This window comes from Muscardinus avellanarius, assembly GCF_963383645.1.
Source record: "Muscardinus avellanarius genome assembly, chromosome: 17".
Lineage (NCBI taxonomy): Eukaryota > Metazoa > Chordata > Mammalia > Rodentia > Gliridae > Muscardinus > Muscardinus avellanarius.
In genome coordinates this window covers 60608075-60635893 of record NC_137803.1, presented here as the reverse complement: position 1 = coordinate 60635893, position 27819 = coordinate 60608075, and the positions used below count along the sequence as shown (strand labels likewise).

General features: G+C 46.4%; 1 protein-coding gene across 1 annotated transcript in view; it reads left to right on the top strand.

Annotated features, from left to right (window-relative positions):
• The window catches only part of LAMA1 (laminin subunit alpha 1), a gene marked incomplete at both ends in the record, with an annotated part of 143528 nt that overhangs the window by 70897 nt on the left and 44812 nt on the right, over positions 1-27819 (top strand). Inside the window, 17 exons of the mRNA XM_080714726.1 lie at positions 287-370; positions 1184-1395; positions 4251-4357; positions 4638-4818; positions 6077-6213; positions 7903-8139; positions 9076-9219; positions 10150-10329; positions 11424-11609; positions 12928-13055; positions 13827-13947; positions 15391-15528; positions 18755-18876; positions 20930-21016; positions 21275-21468; positions 22399-22541; positions 24794-24883. Coding sequence (XP_080570852.1) covers positions 287-370; positions 1184-1395; positions 4251-4357; positions 4638-4818; positions 6077-6213; positions 7903-8139; positions 9076-9219; positions 10150-10329; positions 11424-11609; positions 12928-13055; positions 13827-13947; positions 15391-15528; positions 18755-18876; positions 20930-21016; positions 21275-21468; positions 22399-22541; positions 24794-24883 — 2491 coding nt within the window. The remainder of the gene's footprint in view (positions 1-286; positions 371-1183; positions 1396-4250; positions 4358-4637; positions 4819-6076; positions 6214-7902; positions 8140-9075; positions 9220-10149; positions 10330-11423; positions 11610-12927; positions 13056-13826; positions 13948-15390; positions 15529-18754; positions 18877-20929; positions 21017-21274; positions 21469-22398; positions 22542-24793; positions 24884-27819) is intronic.

Below are 27819 nucleotides of genomic sequence, written 5' to 3'. Positions count from 1 at the left end.
TAAATGTTTAGAAATTGGCCGATGTGGTGGCGCACACTTGCAGTCCCAGCATTCGGGAGGAGGAGACTGGAAGATCGGTTCGCAGACAGCCTCAGCTACTTAGTGAGGTCCTTCACAACTCAGTGAGACCCTGTTTCAAAAAAATAAAAAGACTAAAATATAGGGCTGGGTGTAGCTTGGGGGAACAATGCCTCTGGGTTCTATCCTCAGTACTGCAAAAAAAAAAAGTGTTTAGAAATTGGCAGCACCCCCTGGGAATGTGCATTTATTTCTCATGTCTCTGCAGCTTCAGCCCTACCTGCCACCTCCAGGGGAACCAATCGGTGTGTGACCGGTGTGCCCCGGGCTACTCAGGAACTTGGTGCGAGAGGTACTCGTCGCCCCATTTGCTTCCGGGGCAGCAGCTTTGCTACGTATTAAATTCAGTATAGTTTTTTTTATGTGTTAATTGCCAAATCATTTTATCTTTATAAATTTTAATTGGCACCTAATAGTTGTACTACTCATGGGACACAGTGTGATTATATATATATGATACCTGTGTTTAGTGTGTAATGAGCAGTTATCTTTAAATATATAGTTGGTTTTGATCCTGGAGTTGAATTATTTTATAGCACCACAGAAGAAAAAAATAGCACATCAGTTAAAAGCCTTAATGTTAAAACTTGCGGAGGATTTTTAGAGGACAGTATTCCAGCCTTTGGAGCTCATCTGCGTTTGTTCCAGAAGCTACAGAGAACAGGAGTCAGGATTTATGGTTCTGGCATCTGAATATTCCTTCGCTCCAGATAACAGTGATGGCGTTAATTGGTTTGATTTAACAGTGGGCTTCTGATGCCTGAGAGCCAGCGTCCCCTTTTCCCAAGCGCAAGTCTCAGTGCCCAGCTCTGGCTCAGCCTGTCACGAGCTGCGTGTCATGCCAAGTGGCCGGTGTGGCCGGGAGCTGGCCCTGGAGAAGAAGGCAGGGCCCCCTGGATTTATGCCCCATCCTGGACCTGCTCCATTAGTCATGGCGGGCGAAGATGACTTATGGCCCCCTGAACGTGGAGTCGCATCCTTTCCACAGTGAATCTTACTGAAAGGAGCCAGCCTGATTTATTGTCCAGTCAGGGAGTCCCCACAGAATGGGCCGGTGCCTTGAGTAACCGCGTATGTCTGATCCGGCTCTCCATCTTGGATACAGATGCGCAGACGGTTACTATGGAAACCCCACGGTGCCAGGGGGAGTCTGCATTCCCTGCGACTGCAGCGGCAACGTGGACCCCTCGGAAGCCGGCCGCTGTGACTCGGTCACCGGGGAATGCCTCAAGTGTGTGAGGAACACAGCGGGTGCCCACTGTGAAAGGTGTGCAGACGGTTACTACGGGGATGCGGTGACCGCCAAGAACTGCCGCGGTGAGTGTCAGTGTGCGGACAGGCCTTGACTGTGGCATCTGCGTGCATCTCTGTCCACCGTGGCCATCGCTGCCGTGGTGCTGAGTCTCTGAGCGATCCAATGCAGACAGAAGGCCTAATTCTCCCCTCTCCCTGTTGGCTTGATTAGTTACTATCCAGGAGGGTCAGGGCTGCTTTCCAGAGTCCCAGCTCTGCCGCCATGACGGGAACCGAGGAAGAGCGAGCCCAGAGCCGCCACATGTGAAGGGGATGCTAAGGGCTGCGTGAAGCAGGCGGGATTTCAGTATGTAGAGGGGGATTGGTGAGACTCAACCCCGAATCTGCTAACGCATGATGCTGGCACATCTGGGCGGTCCCTGCACCAACTACCTGACCCTCAGGTGCTTGGCTGAATTCTGCTTGGAGCTTGAAGTTACGGGTCGCTTTTGAAAACAGGCTTTTACCGGTGTGTTGTCATTCGGCACCCTAACGAGGCACGGAGTGCTCGGAATGTACATGCACCACACTTGACGTGCGTCCCCTGAACCACACCCACTCCCTCCCTTCCCCATACATGTCGTTGAGATCGGCGCTGACGATTCCATACATGTGCACAGCGTTACTCCAACTCTTGCCTTGGTCACATGAATGACTGACCGAGAAGCTCTCTGAGCTACTCCTCCAGCCCTTTTTATTTCTATTTTGAAACAAGATCTTGCTAAACTGCTCAGGGTCATATATCTGAGATGGCCTAGTCCTAGGCTGATACATCCCTTGGGTATCCTTTGAGGGGCAGAGGGGCTCAGTCTTTAAGGAAAGAGTGAAGAAAAACGGCAATTATACATTTTGATCATTTCACAAAAAACGCCGGCCTTACTATGGCATTATAGCATGGAGACACACGAGGGCGCTAGCGACACAGAGAATTATTTCATAAGCTTCCATTGAAAGACTGAGAATATTCTATTGCTGTGGGCCCAGGAAAATGTTGTTTTGCTTTGGGCCCACCCATTTGAACTCAACAGTGTGGCTTCAGTCATTGAAGTCTGAGGGGGAGAGAGAGGTCAGTGGGTCCCAGGAAGACAAGGTCTGAAACCAGGTCACTGAACTGAGCAGCTGTGATGTTCCTGGAGACTTTAGGAAGCAAAGCTTTGGCCGACTAGGGGCTGGGAGGTCACAGAGAAAGACGCAGGCTGCACTTACATGCTTAGCGGAAGGAGAGGTGACAGGGGTGTCGGAGAGACGCCCCTCAGGTGGAGAGGTAAGGGGGAGGCTGTGTACGTGTCTGGGTTTGAGGGGAGCCTGTGCAACGTGATGTGGCCTTAGCGAGTCATCAAGCCCCTGCAGAAACTGCAGTATCCATCCAACTCTACCAGGGAAGCAGGAGGCCAGAGGGGCCCTGCGCTGGGCCGGGCAGGGCGGCCTGAGCCGGGCAGCGAGGTGGGTTCCCGAACCCTTCCTGACCAGAGCCCCTCGGCTCCTGGGGCACCAGGCCCGCTACCTCGCACGCCGTGCTGGGGTTTCCCGTGGCCTGTGGCCCTCTTTCCTTTCATTTCTTACATTGCTATACAAGGCTGAGTATCTCTTATCCACAATGCTTGGGAGAAGCGTATCGGATTTCAATCTCTTTTAGATATGGAGTCAGCCTGTGGTGAAATATCTCAGAAATGGGACCTAAGTGTGAATAGCGAATCCACTTATGTTTTAGCCATACCTCTAGGCACAGCCTGAAGGGTTTTCCTCCTCTTTTTGTGCCCCTGTGCTTGGACTGTAGCCCATTACATGAAGTTGGGTGGGATTTCCCACTTGTGACATCATGGCAGTGTTCAGAGTTTCAGAGGAGGGCTGTCCAGTTGTATCGTATGGACAGGCAGTGGGCAGTTTCTGACTCCAAGCGTTCACACGTAGTGCCTGGGTTTTGAGGACTACACATATCAGATATTATAACATATTAAATGTTGTGGAGGGTAAATAATATGAGGTGCATTTTGACAGTTGTCCTATGAACACTGATTAATATTTTTGGACATGTTAAATTATATCACTTTGAAAAGTTGGAGGACTTTGTAGCTTTAAATATTAATATCATCAGTGGATAAAACTGAAGTGTCTAGCCTGAAGCTACAAATGACTCATGACTTCCCACAGGGAAATACACTCCACTGAATTATAAAATTATATTAATAAGTGCAGGATCTAGACTGTGTTACAGCTGGACTCTGAGATTTCACATATCTGCGTGACCGGCATGGGGTGAACGGCTGAATTGATTGAAATCTCCACGGCATGGTTTTTTGTCTGTTTTGTTTTATTTTGGTGGTCCTGGGGATCGAACCCAGAGGCATTCTACCTCTGAGATATACCCCCAGCCTAATTTTACTTTTTATTTTGAAACAGGGTCTCATCAAGTTGCTAAGGGTCTTCCTAAATTGCTGAGGCTGGCCTTGAACCTTTAATTCACCTCTCTTCGACTCCTAAGTACTGGGATTACAGACTTGGACCACCATGCCTGGCTCAAAAGTATCTCTTATTATCTTAAGAGCGTAAATATTCTTTTTCGTGATGATCCCTCTTTTCTGGTTTTCTTTTTAGAAAAAAAAAAAAAACCTAAAAATTCAGCTATTGCAAAGTAATGCATATATATGTATGTATATAGTATGTGTATATATGCACACTATATATACAAATTAATGTATATATACACATATGAGAGAAAGAAGAGATAGAGATAGAGATGATAGAGATAGAAGTATACGCTCACATCTTAGCTTCGCGATTTGGTACCTTGAATATTTAAAGGTTCTTGTTTGGAGGCTCATGGAGCTGACTCTAACCCTACCAGAAATGCCCACTAACCTGTCTGGTGTGTCTGTTAGCCTGTGGCTGTCACGAGAAAGGCTCCCTGTCTGGCGTGTGCCACCTTGAGACTGGAGTCTGCGACTGTAAAGCCTTTGTGATGGGACCGAAGTGTGACCAGTGCACGGTAAGACACTTAGTTGTCGCTGAGCGCAACTAAAGTATTTGTCAGGGATGTATCATTGACCCCTAGACCTAGATTCAAAAAAGTAGGCTTGGCTGCTAAATGCAGCGCCTGTCCATCTAGACGGCACAGGTTTGCCCTGCCAGGGAGTGGGGTTTCGTCTTGAATACGTTTATAATTCTACGGATCAGATCATCCTGTGTGCGATTAGGATCATCCTAGTGTGTGAAGTCCCTCACTCAACCCTGTGTTGACTTCTGATTCTCCTCCTCTTGTGACGTAGCCTGGTTACTACGGGCTGGGCACAGGGCTCGGCTGCCAGCCCTGTAACTGCAACCCGGCGGGTTCCACTTCGGACGAATGCACGGAGGACGGCCAGTGCAGCTGCGTGCCAGGTGTGACTGGGCTGAGGTGTGACAGGTGTGCTCATGGCTTCCACGCCTTCCAGGATGGCGGCTGCACACGTAAGCGCTTGAGTTTCTTGGTGAAGCTGTACAGTGGCTCTCAAGACTTTTCTTGGCATCTCCCCTAGCTTCGGATTTACTTCTTTGTACCTTTCCGTTTCTCCTTCTCCTCCTCCTCCTCCTCCTCCTCCTCCTCCTCCTCCTCCTCCTCCTCCTTCTTCTTCCTCCTCCTCCTCCCCCTCCTCTTCCCCCTCCTCCTCCCCCTCCTCCTCCCCCTCCTTCTTCTTCTTTCTTCTTCTCTCGGTGATACTGGGCATGGAGCGCAGGAGCATTCTACCTCCAGGCTATACCCCAGCCCTATTTTTTATTTTATTGATATAGTCTTCATCATAACGCAGATCGTATTGACAATGGCATACATTTGCACAGCACTTGGTGCCCTCCCCACTGCTTCAAAACCCCTCCCAACACTGAGTGTCTGAGTTAACTGTGTTACATTCACACTAATATACACATGTGAATATAGCTCCTCCATTAATCAACCTCAGCCTTCTTCCTCCCTACCCTTCACTCAGATAGAGGGCTAATATCCAGAATATTCAAAGAGTTCAAAAGACTCTACACTAGCAAAACAAATAACCCAGTCAAGAAATGGGCAGCTGAACTGAATAGACACTTCACAAAAGAAGAGATACAAATGGCTTAGCCCTATTTCTTATTCTTTATTTTGAAACAGGGCCTCACTGAGTTGCAAAAGACCTCACCAAGTAGCCGAGGCTGTCCACAAACCGCGATCCTTCTGTCTCAGCCTCCTGAATGCTGGATTACAAGTGTGTACCACCGTGCACATATTTTTCACATAGATTTTCACACATATTTTCTGTTTCTGGTCCCTGTCCGGGTCCCCGGCCCTGCAGCATCCTAATGTTCTGAGCTTGGAGTCATGACTCAGCTTCCTTGGCCTGTTTCCTCCTGTTTAAAAATGGAGGAGCTAATTATATTTCACACCAAGTAGTAGTTCTTGGAGGGGCCGTGTGTAAGCCACATGCAAGATGGTGACTGGCACAGTAAGTGCTCGATGGCATCACTCGTCTGGTTTGTACAGAGACTCTCCTCACTCTTTTCTCTGTTTCTTCCTTTCTTTTCCGATGATCTCGCCCAGGGGCATCGCGGAGAGGCCCCTGGAATTGGGAGGCATCGCTTAGAAGCGAGAAGAATGGTCAGATTCTAATGAAAGGGAAATGGCTGGGAGCATCAGCTCTCATCCGCTTATGTGTTTGATCCTGCAAGTGTGTAACGATGTTTGCCTCTCTTTTAGCCTGTGACTGTGCCCACACTCAGAATAACTGTGATCCCGCGTCTGGAGAGTGCATCTGCCCGCCTCATACCCGGGGTCCGAAATGTGAAGAGTGTGAGCGGGGGCACTGGGGCTGGGACCTGCAGCGCGGGTGCCAGGTGGGCCTGCTGTTTGCGCCTGTTCTCGCCCCAAAGTCCCTCTGCTATAGCAACTTTCAGTCTTTATCTTTTATTTATTTATTTATTTATTTTGGTACTGGGGGTGGAACCCAGGGGTTTTTCTACCTCCGGGCTACACTCCCACACCTATTTTATACTTTACTTGGAAACAGGGTCTCACTAAGTCGCTGAGAGCCTCACTAAATAGCTGAGTCTGGCTTTGAATCTGTGATCCTCCTGTCTCAGTCTCCCAAGCACTGGGATTACAAGTATTCGCCACCACGCCCTGCTAATCTTTATCTTTTATGCATTTACTTGATATTAAAACTTGGGCCTGGCACAATGCCATACATTAGTAATCCTAGTACTTGGGAGGCTGAGCCAGGAGGATCACAGGTTCGAGGCCAGCCTGAGCAACTTTGCAACACCCTCACCAACTTAATGAGACCGTTTCAAAATAAAAAGGGTAGGGCATGTAGCTCAGCAGTTAAAAGGCCCTGGGTTCCGTCTTCTGTGTCAAAAAACAAACAACTAAAAACCCCAGTACAGCTTGGCACAGTGGTGCACACCGGTAACCCTAGCTACTCTTGAGCTTAAGGTAGGAAGGTCACTCAAGCCCAGGAGTTCAAGGCCAGCCTGGCCAAGATATCCAGAACCCATCTCTAAATAAATACTTCGGAAAGATTCTGTAGAGATTGTTGGACAAATATGGAAGGTGCAGTGCCCTTCACTCCCCTTGTTTTGAATTTTCTATGAGCACCTAGTTTTGAAATTGAAGGTTAGCAAATAAAAAAAAATGTTTAGTGTCTTTTATTCTTCAGTGTTTTAATATGCACTTTGTGTGTGTGTGTGTGTGGTACTGGGGATTGAGCCCAGGGGCATTCTACCTCCGAGATACACCCTCCGCCCTTTTTATTTTTTATTTTTTTATTTTTTATTTTTGGTGGTACTGGGGTTCCTGGAAGCCCTTCTACCTCCGGTATACACTCCCAGGCCTATTTTTTTTTAACATTTTTATGTGGAAACAGAGTCTCTTAAGCCAGCAAGGCTGGCTCCGAACCAGCGCGATCCTCCTGTCTCCGCCTCCCAAGCACGGGGATGACAAGCGTGCGCCTCCACGCCCGGCTATTTTTTATATTTTGAAACAGGGTTTCACTAAGTTGCGGAGGGCCTCGCTAAGTTGCCGAAGCAGCCCTTGAACCTGCAATCCTCCTCTCTCAGCCTCCAAGCACTAGGTGTGCGGCACCACCCCAGCTACTGCGCACTGTTTTGCATGGGGAAGTTACAGATTGCATCACTGGGGAATAACGTCGAATCTGCCGAGGCTCTGGCGTTCTGTAACTCTCTTGGCTTAGACCTGGGAACTGTGTGCCGCTGGAGGCAATGGGGAGATTGTTTGACCTAAAAAATAGTTTTGCTGCTTTGCTTGGTCCCTTTTAGATTTAACTTCAGTTCACGGTTTGGGCCCAAAGGTGCGTGTGTCCCTAAGATGGATGTGCGAATGTCCCACAATGCTTTCAGGGCAACTGCAGGAAAGAGATGTGTTCATTTGTGTCAGTCCCCACATTATCTGCCTGGTATCCAAGCATGTGCCTGGTAAACACGTGGAAGGGCCGTTCTGTTCAGATAGTGTTATTCATTTCTCTCTGTCTCTCTGTCTCTGTCTCTGTCTCCCTCTCTCTCTCTCAGGCCTGCAATTGCAGCCAGGAAGGGGCCGCCAACCCCCAGTGTGACTTGCTCTCCGGTCGTTGCCAGTGCAAGACGGAATTTGGTGGCTGGAGCTGCGATCGGTGCTCCTTGGGTTACCGAGACTTTCCCGACTGTGTTGCCTGTGACTGCGACCCGAGGGGGACTCTGGCGGACACGTGTGACCTGGAGCAGGGCCTCTGCAGCTGTGTGGAAGAAACCGGCGCCTGTTCTTGCAAGGTATCCGAAGCCGGCCTCTGCTTCCTTCCTCTGTCGTCACGACAGCTCTCGGGCTTTGGACTGTCTAAATTAGCAGCTGGATGTTAAACACGCCTTTGCATCCTCTTTCTATGTCTAAGTTAAAAGTCCGCGTATCCTCTTCTAACATGATGAAGGAGTCTTAGAATAGAACTTTTCATTACCAGCATCAGGTGAGCGGGCTGTTGAAAAGCCCTGAGTTTTCTAACATGTGCTCCAGTGAGCATGGGCTGGGTTATCTGGAACACACAGGTAAAATAGATAACGGGGCTTTGAGAGGTTTGCAACTATATTTCTGTGAAGTAATGATGCCCCGTATGTGCTGGCCAGAGGAATGAGAATTTGTGTGTATTCTTTTCCCAGGAGAAGGGCGTCAGTGTGATATTTTTAATCTCTTACGTGTCCCTTGATCTTCCCCGTGCGCCATTACTAGGTGGTCATTACTGCCTTGTTTGGTTTTTTCAGTAAGAATGGATGGAGAGAGATGAGCCAGAGGGTAAAGGGTGGGTGAGTGAGTGACTGAAGATGTCTGGAGGGTGCCTCATGTAGACACCGTCCCTGGGGGTCTTGGAAGCTTTGGTCTCCGTACGTTTTCCTGGCTGTGCATTACAATATTTCTCATTCCTGAGGATCAGGATAGCAGGGACCTATCTTAGCAATCACCTGCTCATGGGTTCTGCTCATTGACTGACTTTTAGACTTACCTGGGGACTCAGGATGGATTCTGGAGCACCCCAAAAGCTGATAGTGAGCGTCAGTCCTTGTGAGAGGTGATGTTGTGCAGAGGTGGGTCCGGGGCCTTGCCTGAGGACGCAGCCAGCCTCCTGATGCTTGTGGAGCTATGGGTCTTGTCTCTGTGCATAGGATCGTGTGTCTTTTTGTCAGGAGTTAACAAGTCCGTCATTTGCTTCCCGGTAGGAAAACGTCTTTGGTCCCCACTGCAGCGAGTGCCGTGCTGGTACCTTCGCCCTACACACGGACAATCCCCTGGGCTGCACCCCCTGCTTCTGCTTTGGGCTGTCCAACATCTGCTCAGAGTTGACGGGCTACACGAGGACCCCAGTAAGTCACAGGCAGCTGGACTGCGTCAGCCTCGGCCCCTGGGGAAGTGGACGGGGCACCAGAGACAGCCCATGATTTTCTCTCAATTTTACCATGATGGCGTCAGAAATTCTAGGCGGCTGACGTAGGTCCGTTATGAATCAGTTCTCCGCTTCTGTCCAGGAAACTACTTGGAAGTGGAGCTAAGGGCTGACACTGTTGGTCCTCAGCTGGTCTGTCAGAGTCTGAGCTTGAACAGAAGCTAAGACTGTTGCAATCTCAAGAGTCCCCCCTTTTTTGTGGTACTGGGGTTCCTGGAAACCATTCTACTTCCGGGCTACACTCCCAGACCTATTTTTTTTAATGTTTTTATTTGGAAACAGGGTCTCCTAAGCCAGCGCGCACAGCTGGCTTCGAACCTGCGCAATCCTCCTGTCTCCGCTTCCTAAGCGCGGGGATTACAAGCGTGCGCCACCACGCCCGGCATACTTTTTCTTTTAAAACAAGATCTCACCAAGTTGCTGAGAGGTCTCGGCCTCATCAGTACTGGAATTACAAGCATAGTTTTCGTTTTGAAACTTTTTTCATGTACCCTACCCGTCTCTTCCTATCTCCTCTCTCCTCTATCTCTATCTCTATCTCTATCATCTCTCTCTCTCCTCACTTTCTTGCTTTCTCTCTGGTTTCCACATGTGAGACAACACGTAGCCCTTGACTTCCGAGTCTGGTCTGGCTGGCCTCCCTCACCCTGACATTTTCCATCTCCTCAGCTGCATCTGTCTCCTCACGGTTTATTTTAATCCAGCTGCTTTGGTTAAAAGAGAAGCCTTTGCTGTCTATCCCAGTTTTATTCGTGAAGCTAGCGCATCTGTGAAGCAGGGTGGGGGTCTGCGGAATCAGACAGGGGCTCTGAGCCCTGCTTGAAGCTGCTCACTCTTCCTCGATGGCTAGGTCACGCTGGGCTCCCGCCAGCCTCTGCTGCACGTGGTCTCCCAGAGCGACCTGACGGGCACGACCCAGGGGGTGTCCTACCAGGGAACTGACCTTGTTTTGGATGCCAAGACTGTCCGCCAGCATGTCCACACAGAGCCCTTTTACTGGAAGCTCCCTGAGCCGTTCCAGGGAGACAAGGTAAGATATGCCCCAGCTTCCAGCTGGCCGCCTTCCCTGGGGAGGTAACAGGTATCTTTAAAATCACAGTGGTCTGGGCTGACCTGTCCTAAAAACACGTGGTTATTAAATTCCTCTTCTAAGTGGGGCTGGAGGCCTTCAACATTTATAAAAGTCCCCGCAAATGCATGGGTCTTAAAACGTTTTCAGGAATTTTTAGTCTTTTTTTAAAGTTTAAATCATATTTTTATTCCCCTTCCTAAAGCAGGCCTTCAACAAACATGTATCATATTTGCAAATATTAGCTCAATACAAGCCTAGGTGATATGCTCTTGGAAGCCCTTCCCAGGAAATGACCGCCCATGGGCTGTGTTTGGAGGTCAGTGGTAGAGTGCTTGCCTAGTGTGTGTGGTCCCGGGTTCAATCCCTGGCACTGCAATAAATAATTATGTAAAAATTAGCACTACCACCCATCTTGAGAGAGAAAAAGAAGTATAAAAAACATGAAAGATGCTGCTTGTATTTTTTTTGTTCATGTAAACACCAGCATCTGTATGTGAATCCACCCTGCGCTTTAAAATACAAATGCAAAATATGAAAATATACACCTAGCGCTCCTATAGATTCAGATCTTTTTTTGTGTGTGTGGTACTGGGGATGGAACCCAGGGGCCTTCTACCTCTGAGATACACCCCCAGCTCTATTTTTAATTCTTTATTTTGAAATAGGATCTCACTGAGTTGCAAAGGATCTCGGTAAATAGCTGAGGCTGTCCAAGAACCGCAATCTTCCTGTTTCAGCCTCTGGAATGCTGGGATTACAAGCGTGCGCCGCCACTCCCGGCAGATTCAGATCATTTTATAACTCAAAGGAGTTTGAAAATGATTAGAATTGTGTCTGCACTGATTTAATTATTTGTCAAGAACTCTATCTTGGGTCAACCTAATAATCTATAGTCCAGCACTAGGAGGAAGCAGATTCCCGATAACTTCTCTTACCCATAGGGTGGATTTTTAGGATGTAAGATTTCTTTCATATGGCTGCAGGCTGGCAATAAAATGTTTTTTAAAGCAAAGCCGTGTTGGGGAAATAACTCACAGTTCATCGCTTGGCAGCTCCTGGCGTACGGCGGCGCCCTCAAGTACGCCGTGGCCTTCCACGCTTCTGATGGCATCGGCACCTCCAACTTTGAACCCCAAATTCTCATCAGAGGAGGTCGGACCAAAAAGCAAGTAATTTACACGGATGCGCCAGCACCAGGGAACGGAGTGAGGCAGGACCACGAAGTACAAATGAAAGAGGTGAGGGGCGGCCGTGCGTCTGCTCGCCTGTCCACTCCATTAGGGTGAGCGCTTGGCTACGGAGGCCATGAAAACCTGGAGCTTCCCCAAGGGAACGGGCAAGAAGACCCGGAACCAAACTTCCAAGGGGCTTCTCAAGACTTCCCCAAGCCCTTCAGGCTGTCGATCCTTAAGAAAGGTCAGCAGCCACAAAAATCAAAAAATTTTGATTTTTATGGTTTCAGTTGCCCCTGGTGAACTGAGATCCAAAATATTAAAGGAAAATTGCAGAAATAAACAGTTCGTAAGTTTTAATTTGCATGTTCTTCAGAGTAGCATGGTGAGATCCACACACACACTGCTCTGTCCTGCCCAGGGTGCAATCATCCCTTTATTCAGGGTATCCACCCTGTCTATGAACGCTGCCCATACGTCACTCAGTAACTGTCTAAATATCAGAGCATGTCATAGTTTCCCTGTGCTTGTGTTCAGGTTACTCTTATTTTACTTAACAGTCACTCCAAAGCAGAAAAGTACTGGTGCTGGCAATTGTATTGCAGTTTATAGATATGATTGTTCTATTTTATTATCGGCTACTGTAAATTTCTTACTGTGCCTAGTTTTTTTTTTTTTTTTTTTGGTGGTACTGGGGTTCCTGGAAGCCCTTCTACCTCCGGGCTACACTCCCAGACCTATTTTATATTTTTGAAACAGGGTATCTTATGCCAGCGCGGCTGGCTTCGAACCTGCGCGATCCTCCTGTCTCCACCTCCCAAGCGCGGGGATTACAAGCGTGCGCCACCACGCCCGGCGTTACTGTGCCTAGTTTTTAAATTAAAATTTTTCATGTGTGTGTGTATACATGAGAAAAATACAGCATGTATAGGTTTTAGTGCTGAGGACAAAGACACCCCCTGGAGATCTTGGAAGGTATGCCCCATGGATGAGAGGATGACTGTGTTGGGCTGATGTTAATTTGGTGGGAACTAGACCTGAAATCCTTTATCTTGGCGACTAGGTCCGGCCTGCACAGGTGTGATGGTACAGAAGTCTTAGGACTTGCTGAAGTTTGGGAAATGTCTTCGTTTCCTGTAGCTGATGGTTACTGAACGTGCAGGCTATGGCTGGAGCATCTTAGGTGATGTGAATCCATTAAGGAAGGAGACTGGCACCATGCCTGCCCCGGGGAGGGCACAGGAGATCTCTGTCAGTTAAACTCAGCAGCGTGCCCAGGACAGGGCTCATTTCTGGAGAATTTCATGAAACATCTTCTCAGTAAGGCCATATGCCAGTGAGAATTTATACTTTAAAGTTAATTAAGTATATTTCCTGTCCACAGATATTTTGGAAATATTTTAATGCTGTTTCTGAGAAGCCTGTCACACGCTCGGACTTTATGTCTGTTCTTAGCAATATTGACTACATCCTCATCAAGGCATCTTATGGTCGGGAACTCCAGCAAAGCAGGTACTTGGAAGCTTCTAGAACTCTGAATGTTTGTGTTTATTAGCATGGAACTGAAGGGGTGAGACTTGCTTCACTCTCACTGCCTATGTTATTAATATATTTATCTCTGTTCTTTATCCAAAGCTTTCTAAATATTAATATCACTGTATTCCATTATATAATGGTAATGGTAATATATAATTATAAAGGTATGTATTATATATGGCATATAATGGTAATATATTATAGAATATAATGATATCGATATTAATATACTAATATAATAAAATATAATTATATACCTACCATGCTAACATGAATATAAAATATAAGCCCTTTAAACTGGAATATTAAGGGGAGATAAAATGTGATTTTTTAAAATTTTCTGCATGTAAAAGCTGCAATACCCATTATTTTATAACAATAAAATAACAAATTTTATTTCATTTAAATTTTGTTATTTATAACAAAATAAGTGTCACCTCCTCATTTGCTACTTCACCCTGTTAAATAAGTTAAGGCTTGGCCAAACCAGTATTTGAGGAGTTCTTTCAGGTACACTGCCTGTAACCCAATTTTGAATTTCTAAACATGGGCCACGAGTCGTAACTGTGGAACGGCATTGCTATTGGGCTTTGGCACACGGTATTTATGATCATAAGAAGGAACTTAACCCAGACTGGGAGGAAATGCCTGGCTGCATATGTACACATTACGTCACATGCGTGTTTCTGGGAAGTTTTTCAAGTGTCAGCATTTCTTCTCTCTCTCTTTCATGCCGTGGCTGCGCAGAATCTCAAATATTTCCCTGGAGGTTGGCACAAAGGCCGGGGCGCCGCACCCTGCCGGGGAGGTGGCCTCCCTGCTGGAGAAGTGTCTCTGCCCGCCTGGCACAGCTGGCCTCTCCTGTCAGGTAAGGGGACCAGTTAGACCATTTCCCAGTTCTGAGTGGCAACGTGCTTATTTGCAGCAATTTCAAGTGAGAACAGAGCTCAATTTTATCTATTATCATATTTTTCTTCTTGAATGAATTATTTTTAATATCTAACCTCAATTTACCATCGTAACCGTGTTTTGAGTAGAAGTCAGTGGTGTTAAATACACTCACTTCGTTGTACAACCAACGTCCAGGGTACTTTCATCTCACAAGTCCCTGAAGCCATTAAAAAACACCCCATCCCCGTCTCCCCGGCCCCTACGACCACCCTTCTACTTTTTGTCTGTATGAATTTGAGCATGCTAGGTTTCCCATAGAAGTGAATCGTGTGTGTAGACAGAATTTGCACTTTATGACTGGCTGGCATACTTTACTTCACACAACGTCCTGAAGGCCCGCAGTGTTGTAGCACGCCTCAGAATTCGTTTCCATTTTAAGGCCAAATACTAGCTTATTATGTATTTTGTGGGCTCATTTTTTTCTGAGCTCTTGAGCTGCGTCCACCTTTGGCTATTGTGAGAAATCCTGCTATTAACAGGGTGTGCAAATATCTCTTCAAGTTCCTGCATTCGATTCTTATAAATATCGACCCAGAAGTGACATTTCTAGGTCCTTTGGTCATTCCACATTGCAGGAGCCGCCATTTTCCACCCCCAGCAGTGCAGGGGTTCCAGTGTCTCCATGCCTTCCCCAGCACATGCTACTTTTTGTTATTTTATTTTTTTTCCAGTTCTTTTTTTTAACAATTTTTTTATTGAACATAAATAGTATACATTTACACTATATTTGGTGCCCTCCCCCCCATTTTCCCTCCCCCCCCCACCAATGGTTGTCCAGGTTAACCATGTCTTATTCATAATTTTACACATGTTCAGGTGTAGACCCTCATTAATCAAGACCGGCCTTCCTCCTCTCCTATCTTACCATTCAAACTTAGCTAGTATTTCTCCTTCAATATCTGGAGTCCCACTGGTATCCTTTGTGTTTCCTAGTTTGGGCATATTAGAGGAAACATATGTATCTTCTTCTTCTGTGCTTGGCTGATATCACTTAACATAATGTTCTCCAGGGCTTTCCATCTTCTTGCAAATGATATAATTTTGTTCTTCTTTATGGCTGAATAGAATTCCATTGTGTGTATTTCCCACAGTTTTGCTATCCATTCATCTGTTGATGGTGATCTGGGTTGGTTCCATATTTTGGCTATTACAAATTGTGCTGCTATGAACATAGGTATGCATATGTGATGCCCTACTGGCTAGGAGATGGTTTATATTTGATTCTGAGCAGTCGTGCACCTTCCTGCCATTTGTCTATCTTAGCTGAAGGACTGTACTGAAGTCCTTTGCCCAGCTTTTAGCTAAAATGTTCTTTTCTGTTTTCATTTGTTCATTTTTTGTTCCTTTTGCCTTTCCCCAGGACTGTGCCCCTGGGTACTACCGAGGGAAGCTTCCAGAAACTGGAGGCTGGGCACCACGCCCCCTGCTGGCGCCTTGTGTGCCCTGCGCCTGCAACAACCACAGCGAAACTTGCGACCCGGAAACTGGAATATGTCTGGTATGCTTGTTTTGGTAGCTTGCTTGAAGTTTAGAATTAGTACAGACACTGAGCATTGAAATTCCTGTTTTATAGTCATATAAAGCAGGCTTAGCAAACCATATAGACCTGGCTTAGCAAGAGGTCAAATTTATGTAAATACAAAATACAAATCCTGGCGGGCGTGGTGGCGCACGCTTGTAATCCCCGCGCTTGGGAGGCAGAGACAGGAGGATCGTACAGGTTCGAAGCTAGCCACGCTGGCTTAAGAGCCCCTGTTTCCAAATAAAAAGTATAAAATAGGTCTGGGAGTGTAGCCCGGAGATCGAAGGGTTTCCAGGAACCCCAGTACCACCAAACAAACAAACAAACAAACAAAATACAAATCCTTCAGAAAGGCTTAGCTACGTGGTCTGACATGGCCAGTAGAAATTCTTATATAAATGTTATTTTTTGGATAAAGTTATTGGTAGGTATAAATTGAGAATTAGTTAAATATGCCGTTGACCAGGTGTGGTGGTGCAAGCCTATGATCCCAGTACTTGGGATTCTGAGACAGGAGGATAACAGGTTGAAAGCCAGCCTCAGACACTTAGTGAGAATATGCATTTTTTAAAAAAAAAAATTCAAGAAGAGGGTATTGCTTTACCTAGTCAGACCCTGTTTCAAAATAAAAATAAAATAAAGCTGGGCGTGTAGCTTGGGGGTATGACACCGCTGAGTTGATTCCCCAGTACCAAAAACAAGCAAACAAAAACCAAAAACGTATCTTGTTTTAACCTGGATCACTGGTGACCATAGTCAAAGAAGATGAGAACTTTATGTTCCAGGTTTTAAAATAAGTTAATGCAAATACTGAACATGCATTTCTCTTTATTTGTGGTACTGGGAATGGAACCTAGGGGCTCTCTACCTCCTGGCCAAACTCCCAGATCTATTTTATATTTTATTAGAAACAGGTCTCAATAGGTAAAACAATACCCTCTTCTTGAATTTTTTTTAAAAAAATGCATCTTCTATTGAGGATGAGAACACAACAAATTATCCAAGTCTAAGTTTACATTTGCTTCTTGGCTACCTTCAAGATTTATCCTGGAGAGAGAGAAAGGTTCTGACCACTTGAAAAAGATAGAACAGATAGAAGCCTCATGACAGGGAGGGAAAATTTTGGTATCCATGATTAGGCATAAACTGACAAGAATGTATGGATAATATAAAATAATTCAATTTTGTCCTTTATTCCTGAAATCCTGATGACTCATGTTAGAAGCACTGGTTACCTTTATAAATTGTGCTAGAGCCCGGCGTGGTGGCACACGCTTGTAATCCCAGCATTTGGGAGGCGGAGACAGGAGGATCTGGGTTTGTAGCCAGCCTCAGCTATTTAGTGAAGCTCTTGCAACTCAGTGAGACCCTGTTTCAAAATAAAGAATAAAAAATAAGGCTGAGGGTGTCGCTCGGAGGTGGAATGCCCCATCTCCTGGTGGTCATATGGGTGGTCAGGAGTCCAATTGCCGTCCTGAAATATGCATGTCACCGTCCACCTGTCATTTGCCAAAAAAGTATTTACCTATTCTTTAAAGAAAGATAATGCAAACTTTAATTGTATATATGTATACAGAGATCCCTTTGCGGGCCATGTGGATCTCAGTAAAATCAATTTTCACCAGTTTTTATTGTAAAATAAAAATATTGGAATTTTTTTAATTAAAAAAAATTAAAAGTCATTTTTGAATATTTAAAAGGGCTTTTCTCCATTGTTTCTCACTGCCAAGGACCAAGGGAGGAGTGGGCGTGAGAGGCGGCCCCAGAGGCTCCCTCCCCAGCCCAGCATCATCCCACACAGCGCCCTGAGGACAGGGACCAAGTAGAGGGCCATCAACTGAGCAAAAGTGGGTTTTAAATTGGAACCAGATGACAAGAAACACTCCCTCTTTTAGCTTAAAAGCTGTGCACTCTCTTTAAGAGCAAGTCCATAAGTCCAACTGGCAACATAAAATTTAACTGAATTTTCCTTTCTCAGTGTAACAATTTAGTGGCGGTACTCCAAGACCAGAAGTTCTCTTCATTATGTTTCTTAAATCTTTTCTGGGAGGTGGGGTAATGGGAATTGAATCCAGGGACATTCTACCTCTGAGCTATACCCCAACCCATTTTATTTATTTTTTTTAATTTTTAATTTTTTGGTGGTACTGGGGTTCCTGGAAACCCTTCTATCTCCAGGCTACACTCCCAGACCCATTTTATACTTTTTTATTTGGAAACAGGGCTTAAGCCAGCACATCGAACCTGCATGATCCTCCTGTCTCCTCCTCCCAAGCACAGGGATTACAAGCGTGCGCCACCACGCCCGGCTTATTTTTTATTTTGAAACAAGTCTTGCTAAATTGCAGAGTCTCACTAAGTTGCTGAGGCTGGCCTCAAACCTGGGATCTTCCTGTGTTAGCCTCCTGTTTCAGCCTCCAGGGGTACAGGCATATACCACTCTATTCAACAACAACAACTTCCTCCTCCTCCTCCTCCTCCTCCTCCTCCTCCTCTTCTTCTTCTTCTTCTTCTTCAATTTTTTTTTTTTTTTTGCGGCACTGGGGATGAAACCCAGGGGCATTCTTTCTCTGAGCTACACTCCCAGCCCTATTTTTTATTCTTCATTTTTAAACAGGGTCTCACTGAGTTGCAGAGGTCCGCACTAAGAAGCTGAGACTGTCTGTAAACCGCGATCCTCCTGTCTCAGCCTCCCCAATGCTGGGATTATAACCGTGTGCCACCACGCCCGGCTTTCAACTGCTTCTGAAATCACCTATCTGTCCACTTCTGCTGTTTTAATTCTTACATGCAGCCATTGAACCCCAGCTGCTTCTTAAAATCAAATGTTTCAGCCGGGCCTGGTGGCACACGCTTGTAATCCCCGTGCTTGGGAGGCAGAGACAGGAGGATCGCGCAGGTTCGAAGCCAGCCGCACGTGCTGGCTTAGGAGACCCTGTTTCCAAAATAAAAATGTAAAAAAATAGGTCTGGGAGTGTAGCCTGGAGGTAGAAGGGCTTCCAGGAACCCCAGTACCACCAAAACAAAACAAAACAAAACAAAAATAACTGTAAAATAGGTCTGGGAGTGCTGCTCATTCTTTTTAAAGACTTTTTGAAAAGCTAGGTGATGTGCAGCGTGGTGATGCTTAGCTGTCTCCAGATAAGAACAACTCCTAGCCTCTCCCGTTGCTTCCTTCCCCCTTTGAAACGCTGGACCACAGAGCTGCAGGGATAACACGGCTGGTGACCACTGCGATGCGTGTGCTCCTGGCTACTTCGGGACGGTGACAGGCTTGGCCAGCAACTGTTCTCCATGTGCCTGTCCGCACCGCCACCCTGCCAGGTGAGCTGCTCCACCACCTCGCCACAGCCAGGCTTCCCTTTCCAGCCTCGCCTCCCAAGACCCCGCGAGGTCAGTGTTAAGACCCTCCCTGTGCCAGGTGTGGCGGTGCACGCCTGTAATCCCGGTGCTTGGGAGGCCAAGCCAGGAGGTTTGAAGGTTCCAAGCCAGCATCAGTAACATAGCAAGAGCCTGTTTCAATATAAAAAACAAAAGGTTTTAAATATAATTGTGGCTGGGTGTGGTGGCACACGCTTGTCATCCCAGCATTTGGGAGGCTGAGACAGCAGGATGGCGGTTTGAGGACAGCCTCGGCTACTTAGTGAGGCCCTCTGCAACTCAGTGAGACCTCGTTTCAAAATAAAGAATAAAAAATAGGGCCAGGGGTGTAGCTTGGAGGGAGAATGCCCCTGGATTCCATCTCCAGTACCACAAAAATAAATAAATAAATAAATAAATAAATAAATATCACCTACAAATTACGAAAACGAAGGGAATGTGTTGCTAAGTATCTGCACTTACGGATTACACTCGATGTCATGCTTCGGGGTTTCAGATGCCTTTCCCGTTGACATGGTTATGAAGAATCATTGTTGCCTCGTACTTAAGCGTCCTCACGAGGTTCAAAAGGAAGTGTTCACACGTGCACACAGTGTTTCTCGATTCGTGTTCCTCCACGTTTCACCCCCGCCCGCTTCCCCTGCACACACTATTGCAGTGGGTGGTGAAGCTCCCAGGAGGAGCGGCCAGTGCCAAGCCTGGCCCTCCCCGGCCTCCTCCTGGCCCCGAGTCGCGTCCTCTGGTCTCCGTCCTTGTTTTCACGAATTCTCCTTTCTTTCCTGTTTTCTCTCTAGCTTGCGCCTATGGGAGAAACCGTGTGGCCCTTGATTTCTGAACGTGGCTCATGCCATTCAGCATGCTCTTCTCTAGGTCATTCTTCTGCAAACGGCGAGATTTTGTTCTTTTTGGCTGAGTAAAACTGCCTCGTGTACATAAACCACATTTTTATCCATTTATCTCTTTATGGGCACCTAGACTGGGTCCCTGACTCGGCTGTTATGATTTTCACTGTCATAAGCGTGGGTTTGCACGTCACACTGTAGTATCCTAACTAATATTTTTGGAAAGATATCGAGGAGTGTTATAACAGGGCCATGCAGGGTTCCATTCCTCGTCTTTAGAAGACTCTCCAGAGGGGTTGTACTAATTCACAGTCGTGCCAGCAGTGTGTGCAAGCCCTGTTTCCCCACGTCCTCCCCGGCATTTATTATTGTTTGTGTTCTTGACAATCGATCGCCGTTCTAACGGCCTGGAGTTAGGCTCTCAGGGCAGGTTTGACTTGCGTTTCCTTAACGGCTGCTGATATTGAAAATTCTTCATGTACTTGTTTGGCCATTTGTATTTCTGTTTTTTGAGACGTGGCTCTTCGGTTCAATTGCCCCCCCCTTTTTTTTTTTAATTGGGACGTTTCAGTTATTTGGAGTTAAGGTTTTGAGCTCTGCAAAGGACTAAGGTCTAGAATCCTTAATTCATTTTCCAATGCCTCCTGGCTCATGGCTTGTCCCTCTGGCTCCCCCTGGTGTCCATCCATGTTCATTGCATCCCATGAAAGGGCTCAGCTTGGGAATCCCTTCTGCCCTCTTCTTGCTGTTCTCAGACTTCTTGTAGTTGTTCCAACTCTCCTTATAACCTCGTAATCCAGGCAACTTTCTATTTAACTCAAAACAAAAGACTCTTTTTCATCTGGGATGCTTTCTTGGTTGGCTAATTAACTATAATCTGTAAGACTGGTCTTCGACGTAACCTGCCACGATGGTCTGGAGCGAGGGTCCCTCGGATGTCTTTTGGATATGGGACTTAAGCACACTTGCATTGATGGCCTGCTTCTCTTCCTTTTTGCCCAACAGAGTTGACCTCTAAAAGTCCTCCAGCGCCATCACTTCACTTTTAGAGGAGTAGGGTGTGTTCTGACAGTAGTGAATAAAAACCCTAAGGGAAAAAAAGGAAGCCATGTATCTGAACATTCAAGAAAACGCCCTCTTTTCTTTTCTTCCAGCTTCAGTCCCACCTGTGTCTTGGAGGACGATGGTGGCTTCCGTTGCGACGCCTGTACTCAGGGCTACGAAGGACGATACTGTGAAAGGTATGCGGTTTATTATCACGTGGAGAGGCTCGGGACACCTGCTCCTTTTATAACAGATTGGATATATTTACTCTAGCAGTCTGGGAGTCATTACCCTTCCGTATGTGCATAATTGACGTGGGATCTCATCATGACTCCAAAACAAGGTTTCCAGCCATAAACGTGTGCTTTGTTCTTCAAACGGTTGCTGTCCCCGGCCGGGGCTGGTTTCTGGGTTTACTCCTCACCGCTGCTGACCGCGCTGCTATCTTTCTGCAGGTGCTCCTCGGGCTACTATGGGAGCCCTGAAATTCTGGGTGGCACGTGCCAGAAATGTGACTGCGACTCGCGGGGCTCGATCCACAGCGACTGTGACCGCGTGACCGGGCAGTGCACCTGCAGGCCGGGGGCCACGGGGACCCGATGCGAGAAATGCCTGCCAAGGCACCTGCTGCTGGACGGCGACTGTGTCTGTGGGTGTTTCTCTTCTGCCTTTGTAGGAAAGACGTGTTTCCAGCACTCTGTCCTGACATCAGGATACCGGAAGGCCGACTTTCTTTTATGTCTATTATTTTTCCTAAGCATAGATGGCTGTTGCTTCTACTGAATCGAATTTGCAAACTGAAGCAGGAGTCCTATGATGCTGGCATGGACTTCCCTGTCTCTCCGAGTAGCACAGAAATCCTGACTTCTTAGTTTATAGAGCTGTGTTAATAGGTCTTTTAGCAGAACAAAGGTCAGGAAACACGAGAAGAAACACAATTGTGGGTGGCCCTTAATGTTCCCCAGTTTCGCTATAGCTTCTGCTCGTTTAATTTTCTTCCTCCTCTGGCCTGATGTTTCCAGCAAGTTCAAGACTAGTCATCCTGGGCTGTCTTCTCTGGTTCATGGGGAGCGAGGGTGAGGGTGGGACCTGGGCTAGTATGCTGAAAAGCTTTTCACTTGTTTGTTATAAGCAAACACACCCCCTTTGTTTTCTGCACCGCCCTTCACTCCTCCTTGCTGGGGGTGACCGCAGGAAGTGACAGACCAAGCTGCGAAATGAAAACTGGGGCTTGCTGCAACCGGCCTGAGTTACAGACAGGCAAGGGCTCTGTAAAGATGGGGTGCAGTACAGTGGCGGGCGCCATTGCTGGGGCCACACCTGGGCTCGGCTCTTGCTTCCTGTGTGGCCCCAGGCGTGTCCCATGTCGGATCTGGGTCACATCACGGTGTTACTGTTTGGCAATAAGGGCTTGGCGCCTCCCACCGTGCCACCCACCTGCAGCTGGAGTGAAATGAGACCGTGGTGGCCGGGGCCTCGGCAGCCTCTCTGGCCACCCAGGTTCTTGTGACACGAGGCTCGTGGACGCCATGGGACAAAGCCAGGCCTTACCTGACCTGACTCTTTCTTTCTCTCCCAGCTTGTGAGGACAAGTGTGTGGGAACGCTGCTGGATGACCTGGATGGTCTTGATAAAACCCTTTCCTCTATGAACATCACCGATGTGGTCCCTGCCCAGGATAAAATGCTGTCCAAACTGGGAAACGTAACGCAAGAGCTTCGGGTAGGTACTGGGAACACCGAGATGGATAGAAACTTGTGTCCTTGAGACGGTCAGTGGGATTGGCTGAGGTCGCTCTGTCTGTCTCCCGAGGGGAGGAACCTCACTGGGAGGTTCCAGCCCTGTAATGACCAGTGAAGCAGCCATGACCACTGTAATGACCTCACCACCCTGAGACCCTCCTGGGGTGAGAATCAGCCCAGAGACCTGCTGTGCACACCGCCCCAGGCCTGTCCTACCCTTGGAAGCAAGACAGCACCCACTTGCTCCCCTTCAGTTTGGATACCTGAAAGCAGCTGGTGCCAATATAGAGAAGAAATCTGGACAGTATCTTTTATAGTGTTGGTTTATGCTAAAGATGCATAATTTCCATTAAGCCTATTATTCTTTTAAAAAGAATTTATGGTGCATTATGTAATTATAGCTACACATAATAGCGGGATTTATTGTCGTTACCTTTTTGTGATTGCACATAATTTGGTTAAGATCATTCCCCAGTGACTCCAAGTGTCGTATTATTATTGTTATCATTATTATCATCTCCATCATCATCATCACCGTCATCGTTGTTTGGTACTGGGGATGGGACCTAGAGGATTTTTCTTCCTAGCTACACCCCAGCCCTATTTTATTTTGAAACAGAGTCTCACTAAGTTGCTGAGAGTATGGCCAAGTTTATGAAGCTGGCTTCAAACCTCCAACCCTCCTGTGTCCGCCTTCCAAGTACTGGGATTACAGGTGTTGGCCACCACACCTGGCAGTGTATTTTTTCTTAATTGAAATTCTAGAATACAAAAGTCCTTTCTGCTTGAAAAACTATTAAAATTTCTGTGTATAAATCCCAGTTTATATTTTATCAGGTTAGTTCTGGTCAAAAGGATGGGAAATTAAGAAATTACAAAATTGACTTAGCACTTAGCATCCTTGTCCAGCTCCTTTAAGTGTGTGTGTGTGTGTGTGTGTGTGTGTGTGTGTGTGTGTGTGACTGGGGATTGAACCCAACGGCATTTTACCTCTGAGCTACACCTACAGCCCTCTTTTATTTTTTTTATTTTAAAGCAGGATCCAGCAGGTAGAGTGGGCGGAAGACTGTAGAGTCGGCACTTTTAGTTCTAATCGAAACAAATATGATTCTTACATCATGCTTTCTCCCTTTACATTAGAATTTGAGGCAATCTATTCACTGTGTCATGCTGTAATAAAAGTCGGGTCATTCCTAAATGACCTTTTTTAGATAAACACTTTTCTTAGACCTACTATTTCATTAGGAGCGTGTATGTGTGTGCACTGGGAGAAGCTGGGTCTATGACCCCTTCTTTTTTACAATTGTTCTTCATAAAGTTGGATAATGAACAGGTAGGGGACACTAAGAAATCTTTATGTTATTTTTCCTTAAGTAGCAAAATGTGATGAATCCATAGTTATAAAAAGGAGGATATTTAAATCTCTTTTCCAGCCATCATATACACAGTCAGTAAATTCTGTTTTCTTCCCATCTGAGCCCTACAAATGTAACTAAATATTAAATTTACCATGTGACATAAAGACTTGATTTACGTTTTAAGTAATTTTGAATGATCTGCTCTAATTTAAACCACGTGTCCATTTCTTTATATCCAGTAAGATGCTGAGAGTGTAAACTTATTATTTCTCATTATTTACCAAGACCGTGTCCTTGGAGAAGTTACTTAGCCCTTCTCTCCCCTAAATAGTACTAGAACTACTTTATAGGGCTGATGTTGTGCTGAAATAAGAAGCTAATAAATGAGTGTTGGCATGAAGTAAGCATTTAATTGATGATCATAAAGCTTTTTTTCATTAAATACTTTTAAAGCATTTACATTTCTAGTTAAAATTTACGACTTTGATATTGACTAAAGCTATATTTTTATCTAGGAAATGCAATGGTCTTGAGTTCTGTGTACCACACCATATTTTAAATCTATGGCCATATAGGAACTATAATGCAAAGGTAACAGCACAGAATTATGTAGCTAGAACTAAACCTTGAGTCAGCATGAACTATTGCATTTTTACTCTTTTATATTTTTACTTTTTATTAGTGTGCTGTAGTCTTACATCTTAACGTGGAGGCATCCATGCAAACATCACTCATTTATTGTATTTTTAACTGACAGTTTCAAGGAAAGTACCACAAAATAAATTAGTGAACAACCACAAAATAAATTAGTGAGTCTTTGTTAATGACCAAAACATTTTACTTTGAAGAATCATAACATTTCTTTTGTTCCCAGGAGTCTTTACTAAAAGGACACATGTCAAAGAATCAGACAGAAATTCAACTTGAAGCTGTTGGAGGACAAACAGAAGACCTGCAAAAGAGGGTAAGTGCCCAGCTCAGAGAGCAGCTCAGCCCGGGGACAGTGGGCGGAGCAGAGCAGGTGGTTCTGGGCTAGAGACTGAGGCCGAGCGGGAGCAGCTGGTCTCACAAAGTCTCACCAAGCCACGGCCGCGTGTTTCTCCTAGATGTGCAAGCTAGAGAGACGGTGATGGCAAAGAGAGACAGCGATTGCTCGAATAGTGGATGAGGGTTGGGAGAGGGAGGAGGCTAGAGAAAAAGGAGGCCTGGGGAAAGAAACCGTTCAAATAACGCTACTCCACACAGGATGGGGACGCTACAGGTTTCACTAACGTGAGGGAGAGTGAAACACACCAGGTCCTTGTGCACGGATGTGTGTGTCACTTGGAAACTCACTGTGATGTGGAATCCCAATGGTTCTATAGAAGTATAAACACACACACACACACACACACACACACACACACACACACAGCAGAGATCTCCACCCAGCTTGCCAGGGCAGCCCTTGCGCGCATGCCTCGGGGCTTTCTGGAAGGTTCCAGAGGGGTCAGGCCAGGCTCTGATTCCTGGATGCTGTGAGCCAGGGTCCTTCATCACCTCGGTCTATCCTGTGGTGTCTGGTTAGTGGGAAGAGGCCGCCTTCTTCGTTGGTATCATCCCTCTGCAGAGGGATGGGGTGGGCAGTGGCTTTGTCCTCTGGCTTCTCTGTCTTCTCTGAAACGAGGGGTGCAGGGTGATTAAAAGATTGGTGAGGAGCCATGCGAGGTGGCCTATGTTTGTCATCCCAGTACTTGGGAGGTTGGGACAGGAGGATTGCTCAGGTTCAAAGACAGCCTCAGCTACTTAGTGAGGCTCTCAGCAATTTGGTTTTAAAAAGTAACGAATTAAAAAATAAAGGATGGGGGCATAGCTCAGAGGTAGAATGCCCCTGGGTTCCAACCCCAGTACCCCCCAAAAAAAGAAAAAAAAAAAAGATTGCTGAAGTCCCTCCCACATCCATTCTATAACTGAGACCCGTGAGTGCCACGGTTGCTCCTGAAGACCAGCTACACCCCTGGACTAACCAGGGCTCTGCCTGGCACAGACTTCTGGCTTGGGTGCTTGGCAATGTCTAGCTCTGCGTCCAGGAAGCTCTGACTTTAAGGCTTGGAGTGGCATGCATTTTGTCTTCCCAGCAGCCCCATTCATTCTCTTTAGCTGATGCCACATGGAGGGTCCGTCGTGGCCCTCCCGCCCGGTGAGGCAGCCCGCTGTCAAACTGACAGCGCATCACAGATGTCTCAGCGCACACAGGGAGTCCCGTACTGGAGAGGCACCGTGAGCTTGGCTCCTGTTAAAGAATTAATGGTGATTTGGAGGGGTTTAAGGGCTTACATTTATTTGGTAGGAAGTGATGAGTTGATTAAAATTCTGTGTCCATTAAAGAAGATTCTCTTTGGTCTTGACTACAAAACACTTTTAGACTCAGTTGGAGTCATTTTACATTTATAGAAATGCCAAACAACTTTTCCTTTTACAAATCATAAAAATTCTAATAAAAATAACAGCTGAAGGGAGCCGAGTCACAGACCCTAGGCCTGGGGAACATCGGCTTCCTTTATCCCCTACCCCTCTTTTTTTTGGTACTTGGGATTTAACCCAGGGACATTCTACCCCAGAAATACACCCTTAGCCCTTTTTATTTTTGAATTTGAAACAGGATCTCCTTAAGTTACTGAGGCTCCAAAATGTGTTCCTCCTGTTTCAGCCCCTCAGGTGCTGGGATTACAGGTGAGCCACCACGCCCAGCTCAGTTCATCCTCCCAGGGACCCCCGGGAGGTACAGGCTGATGTTCCCCTGATGTTACCTATAAGACTCGGAGAGATATAGGTCCATCGCCTGGCAGAATCAAATAAAACACCCAATTTTCCTGACTCTGTTCTTAACTCCAAGGTACTCAGTTCTCTTAGGCACACAAATTAGTACAGGCTTGCTTTCTGTATTCTGTGCCTAGTCACGTGTGCGTGACATTTTGGTCAGTGGTGGGCTGCATAGAGGCTACCCATCCCTTCAGATTACAATGGAGTTGAGCAACACCTACTGCTTAGCTGCCGGAGCTGTAGTGTTGTAGGGACCGTGGTGGTTCTGTTACAGAGTTCATGCCTCGGCCAACAGCTGCATGTGTTGCATATCTACTGAGCCTCTTGATTACGTCATTTTCTCTTACCCTGGATTTTTTTTTTTTTTTTGGTGGTATCGGGGTTCCTAGAAGCCCTTCTACCTCCAGGCTACACTCCCAGACCTATTTTATGCTTTTTTAGTTTTGGAAACAGGGTGTCTTAAGCCAGTGCGGCTGGCTTCGAACCTGCGCGATCCTCCTGTCTCTGCCTCCCAAGCGTGGGGATTACAAGCATGCGCCACCACGCCCGGCCCTCTTACCCTTGATTTAATCTTCCATATTTTTGTTCATCATGATCCTTAAAACAGTAGACTATATGATGTGTGTGTGTGTGTGTGTGTGTGTGTGTGTGTGTGTGTGTGTGTACACCGCATAGGTTAGGTACAGGATAAGCTACGCTCTGTAGGTATATAGACACACTGTGTTTGCACAATAATGAAATATCTCTTGAGGATATACTTATTAGAGCATGACTCATAGTTAAGTGATTTGTGACTGTACTTGGGTTCTGAACTGAGCAGACAGCTGAGTCTGGTGTCACACATCTGTAATCCCAATACTTGGGAGGCTGAGGCAGAGGTTTAAGGCCAGCCTCAGCAACTTAGCAGGACACTCAGCAATGTGGTGAAACTTTATTTCAAAATGCCAAAGTAAAAAGAATCGGGGGTATAACTCAGAGGTAGAATGCCCCTTGGGTTCAGTCTTCACTACCAAAAAATAAAAATGTGAGTAGACACAGGGGAGTCTCGTTTGATAGTCAGGTGGGCTGCTTGTAAAGATACGCCATTTTTTTCTCACG